We start from the raw sequence: 5,255 nt of genomic DNA, 5'->3' as shown, positions 1-5,255 counted from the left end.
CGTACAGCGCCCCGGGCAGCCAGGCGCGGGCTGGGGGCAGCTGCCCGGCGCAGTCCTGGCCCGCCCGCGTCCGGTTGAGGCTCCTGGTGACATCGAGCAGTGCGCGGCGGCTGTGAAAGACGATGCCCACCTTGTGCAGGTGGTAGTCGGCCTCGGTGGCGCCCCGGGTGACCCAGGAGGCTCGGCGCAGGCGGACCTTGCCCTTGATGAGCAGGGAGTGGGCGGGCTCCCGGCAGAAGGGGTCCCGGTAGTAGAACTGGTAGCCTCGGAAGAGGCGGTTGGGGTAGAAGGTGTAGGAACGGGCGAGGAACTCGGGTCCTGGGCGCACCTCGCAGCTGTCAGAGAGAGACGGGGTCGGGCAAAGCGGTGAGAACAGCACAGTGAGCCTGCAGCCTGCCCCTCCGGGCGGGGCTCCTGCAGCCTCAGTTTCCCCGAGTAGTCTCTACCCCAGCTTTGAGCCCAGCGGCCTTCCACTTAGTGCCTTGCAGCCTCCCCGAATCCTAACTGCCTTCTTCGGCGGACACCCTCCCTGGTGGCCTGGGTCCCTGTGGTCCCTTCTGGCCCAAGAAGCGTACAGACTCGCAGCCAGAGGACCTCAGTGGCAGTGCACGGCGCCCGGCTCCGTCCTCTGTGACGTGGAGGGTCAGACTCACCGCCAGGGCTGCTGGGAAGCATGAAGCACAATCCCTGGGGGGCACTTAGGAAACAGGGGCTCCTTCGCCCCGTTCGGGGACCCTGTGCTGTGAGCTCCAGGAGACGGTGGCCTGCCCCTTCTTTCTCCATTGCGTCCCCGGCCCCTGGCCCAGAGCCTGGCACCCAGCGGACGCTCCCTGGGGCCTCACTGAGTGAACGGTGGCTGGACACTTACATTCCATCTCCCCTTCGCTAGGCTGACTCCCCTGACCAAGCGGCATCCGTGTCTGTGACAAGTTTGTTGATCTAAACCAGGGGTCACCAAACTTCTGCTGTAAAGGGTCAGATAATAAACGTGTGTCTTTTGTGGGCCAGGTGCTCTCTAGAGCGAAAGCAGCCGGAGACCAGAAGTACATGGGGTGGGGGAGGGGCCGTGATTGTGTGCCAATAAAACTTTATTTACGAAAAACAGGCAGTGGGCTGTCACCCCCCGCTCTTCCGCTGGCGGTGACGACTGCAGCAGGGCAGGCTTGACGCGGAGGGCACCTAAAGGTCTCCTAGGCCCCCCGCTGCACCCTGGGTCGGCGGTTCAGACTTCGCTGTTGAGGGTGCGGACGGGGCGGATGTTGGATGGGTCCCAGGGGACAAAGGAGCAGGCGGGTGCCCCCTCCACACGTCTCACACCACCTGTACTGTCATTGTTCACTCAGCAGTCCCCACACCGAGGCTGATGGAGCAAAGGACACCTGTCCTTCCCCGGCAGGCCAACAGCCCCCTTCCCTTTCCTTCAGTCTTTCTGATTATGTTAAGGAGAAAGTCTCTGTTGGAGCTAATATGTCTTTAATGCCAACCTCCCTTTCCTCCCAGAGAGAACAGACTCTGAGGCAGTCGACGAATCTAGTGAGAATTTAATTATGTTGTTTTGTTTTCATTGACTCTCTTTTTACAGTTACCTCCTATTTATGGCAGGTGGCTGGGCTCTCCCTATCCACAGAGAGATTACGCTTCCGTTAAAAATAATTATAGTGCATTGTAAATGTGTGCAGTTTACTGTATACCAATTATACTTCAATAAAGCTGTGAAGCGAAATGAATATATTTAGGTAAACAAAAGCAAGCTGGTTTAAAGAAAAATGGTAAGGAAGTGCCAGTACAGGAGGTAGTTAAAAACACAGAGGGGTGACTCACCCACCTGAGGGGTGGGCTGCAATCCTGTCCTCACCTGTATCCCAGACAGGGCTGCACGGGGAGTTTGCCCAATGGGACGCAGCAGGCCACGGCGACACCTTGCTGGTTCCCAGACTCTGGATTGTTCCCTGCGCTGCTCCCAGGAAGCAGCAAAGCCTGTTTAGAGAGCACGAAGGGGAACTTTCTAGGAAGAAAGTTCTAGAAGTTTCTAGAAGAACGGTCCTGGAATGCTGTTTTCACAGGGCAGAAGCAGCCTGCAGCCAGTTCCGATGTTCCCCACGCCCCAGTTCTATCTCAGGGTGACCCGGGCCAGTGGCGCCTGGATCTCACCTGGATTTTGGAGTCAGGGTCAAGGCAGAGTCTGGGAATGCATCCAAAGTGGCTTTACAGAGCTCACGCCCCCTCCCTCCACCCCGAGTGCTAACAGATGTTTGGCAATCGGGCTTCTCCCTGACCCCACGAGATGCATGGAGGACGTGGAGTCCAGCCCCTGACCCCAGAGCAGGACTGGCCAAAAAAGGGACGGCAAGGGGGGGGGAGGGATGTAGGTGTGGAGGAGGCCACTGCCCCCCCTTCCCCCTCACCCAGGAGGGAGGACTCAGGCAGCTGTTAGAGAGTTCGCACCCTCCCCCACCCCCGATGAGGGCAGAGCACAGAGCCCATGGCCCCAGAGCAGCAAACGGGGCCTCTGAAATGTCAGGAGAGACTGTCAAGTTAGAGAATTCAGCAGACAAGCCGGATGCCTGGGCCCTCTCTGGCCTGCTGCCTCCTGCCTCGGGACATTTGCACCGGCCTTTCCCTCTGCCTCGCTCTTCCCCTGGTTCTCTGGAAGGCTGAGTCTTCTTTCAGCTCTTAACAGAATGTCGCCACATCTGAGAAGCCTTCCCTGACCACCCTCAAAAGAACGCTCCCAGGTCACTAGCTGTCACATCCTTGGTTTTATTTCCTTCATTGCAGAGCTTAGCACCAGTTTCCGTCACTTATTTCTGTGTTAGCGTGTCCCGTCTTGTCCCCTCTGTGGCCCCCCCAGACCTCGCTCATAGTCGGTGCTCAGCGAGCACTGCATACTGGGTGCTCCCGCAGATTTCATCCATCGCTGTTTGTGGCTGACGCCCAGCACGTCGCTGCCCACCAGGTCCACTCTGTGTGCGTGCGTGGGGGGCGGGGGGCGGCTGGCAAAACACTTGCCGCTTTGTTTGACAGGTGGTGGGCCTCTCGGACACTGGATGAGTCGTGCCACGTGGACCTCACGTGAGGCTCAGGGAGGGGGAGGTCTCCCTGCCCAGGGTGATCGGGGTGCTCTCAGGCTCTTACCCGGTGGAGACCCAGGGCCCGTCGAGGCGCGGGGGCAGCAGCGCAGTGATGGGCGCTCCGTTGGGGAGGGGCTGCTGGCAGCGGGGGTCCCAGTGGAGCCGGCTCTCCCCTCCCGTCCCAGTCGCCTCTGCCGTGTGGGCTGCAAAGCAGACAGACGCAGGTTAGTGACCTGACTGCTTCCAGAAGCTCTGCCCACCCTGCCCACCCTCCCAAGCCATCCTGGGCCACAGCAGAGAGCCGGGCAGGGTCTGCCTGCACCTCCAGCGTGGCCTCTCCCCAGGGCGCCGAGCTCCCCGTCAGCCGCACCCAAATCAGGGTGCCTAGAGTCAGCATCTAGACCCGTCACCTCCTGGATCTCAGACGTGACCACCGTGGAGCTCTAGCCTCCTGGAGGGAGAGCAGCCGGGCCCCTGAGCTGGAAAGGCTCTGAGAGGTACTGTGCCACGCAGACCCCCAGGAGCCCAGGTTCCCCTTGACCTCTGCCCCGTGGAGCAGGCCAGAGCTGACACCTGCCGCCGGGACCGCTCGCATAGCGATCCCTGCGTTGGTGTGGCCCGTGTGTGGCCCGCGTGTCGTCCGTCAGCACGTCACGGGCCCCCGGCCGGCACCTGGCACACAGCGGGCGTCAGGAAGCGAGCGGTGGGTCCACGGGCTGACGCACACGGCTGACGGGGGCGGGGGGGGGTCACCCCCGGGAGGAACTGGAGGCCCAGGGAGGACGGCCGTGAGCAGCGGGCGCCTCAGACCCTCCTGCGTGGCCCCCGCATGTGCTCATCTGACGGACACCGGCCAGGCTTGGCCACGGGGCTGTCCGACATCCCTCCTGCTCGCTGCCCCGAGGCGAGCACCCCAGGGCCTTCAGCTGCTGAAGAGCAGCAACCGCTCCAGAAACCGTCATCTCCACTCAGAGGGCTGGGCCGGACACGACGCAGATGGCGGGGCGTGCGGGAAGCTGGGCGGCGAGCAGCGTCCAAGTATTACAGCAGCGGCTGTGTCCGGGGGCGGCCGGCCTCGGCCCGCTGGCCGGCTCCTGCACAGGGCTTTCCAACAGCACTTCCTCCCACCGAGGCTGGGGCCCACGGGTGGGGGGGGCAGAAATAGCGGGGGACACAGGCCCTGATGGTCCGGGGGCCCCGGGAAGGCCGGATGCTGGAGTGGGAGAAGCAGATGAAAGGTACGGCCCACCCCCTCTCCTCCGCACATCACACCCCTGGCGCCCCTGCCCTGGGGAGGCCTGAGGGTCCCACACCAGCCCCTTCGCAGCCGTCCGATGGGGCGCACGGCCCCCAAACTCTCTGCGCCCCGGCAGCGTCCCAGGAAAATGAGGCAGAGTAGACCCCTCACTTCCTGGAGGCCGGGGGTCCCATTTGGAGACTCTTGGGGTCCCCAGAGATCCGCAGACGTGATGCCCTCGTGGCCACAGTCATGGCAGCCATGGTTCTTGTGGGCTGAGTACCACGCCCACGGGTTTCGTTCCCCGCCTGACTTTTGTGACTGCCGTCAGGGAGGGACGTGGGTGTCAGCCTCCTTCTGCACAGAGAGACAGGCTGGTGGGCCGGGCTTCGCGCAGCGGGGCACGTGCTGCCCATGGGACAAAACCCAGGGGGTCAGGCCCGGGCTGGATGGTTTGCTGTTGGCAGTCTTGCATCACAGACAAGGAGAAGGGGCTGTTTCCAAGACCCAGTGGGATGCATTTGCTGAATGAATGAATGAATGAATGAATGAACGAACGAACGAACGAACCAACGGATGAAAATGCTGATGCAGCGCTGGGTCCTTGCCTATATTCCCAGCATGTCCTATAGTTGATTTGTGGGTTTTAACCCACCAAACAGGAGACATGAAAACAACCACCGTACCAACCGGGGCTGACATGGCCCCACGTGGACACGTGGACACTGAGCTGCTGGAGGGCTCACAGGCTACACCGAGGGGGGTCTTGAAAAGGAGGCTTGTGGGTAGTTCTGTATTAACTCGGGCCCATCTCCTTTCTTGAGGACCAGGACCGAGAGGTTGTGGTGCGCGGGTAGGCACGGAAATTGGGCCACGTTGCCGGTCCTCAGATGGGACATTCCCACTGAGCGTGTTCTACTTTGTCCTGTTTCTCTACGAGAAGTTAG

The 5,255-nt window shown here is 61.5% G+C and overlaps 1 protein-coding gene across 1 annotated transcript in view; it reads right to left on the bottom strand.

Annotated features, from left to right (window-relative positions):
* The window catches only part of APCDD1L (APC down-regulated 1 like), a 10,648-nt gene extending 6,615 nt beyond the window's left edge, over positions 1-4,033 (bottom strand). The window contains 5 exon segments of the mRNA XM_077778317.1: position 1; positions 4-335; positions 3,136-3,274; positions 3,744-3,836; positions 3,952-4,033. The exon segment at position 1 is cut by the window's left edge and continues 163 nt beyond it. Coding sequence (XP_077634443.1) covers position 1; positions 4-335; positions 3,136-3,274; positions 3,744-3,836; positions 3,952-4,033 — 647 coding nt within the window.
* Positions 4,034-5,255: the final 1,222 nt, after the last annotated feature.

This window comes from Crocuta crocuta, unplaced genomic scaffold (genome assembly GCF_008692635.1).
Source record: "Crocuta crocuta isolate KB4526 unplaced genomic scaffold, BGI_CrCroc_1.0 scaffold27, whole genome shotgun sequence".
Lineage (NCBI taxonomy): Eukaryota > Metazoa > Chordata > Mammalia > Carnivora > Hyaenidae > Crocuta > Crocuta crocuta.
Note: the sequence above shows the minus strand (reverse complement) of the source record. Positions and strands in the feature narration are given on the sequence as shown.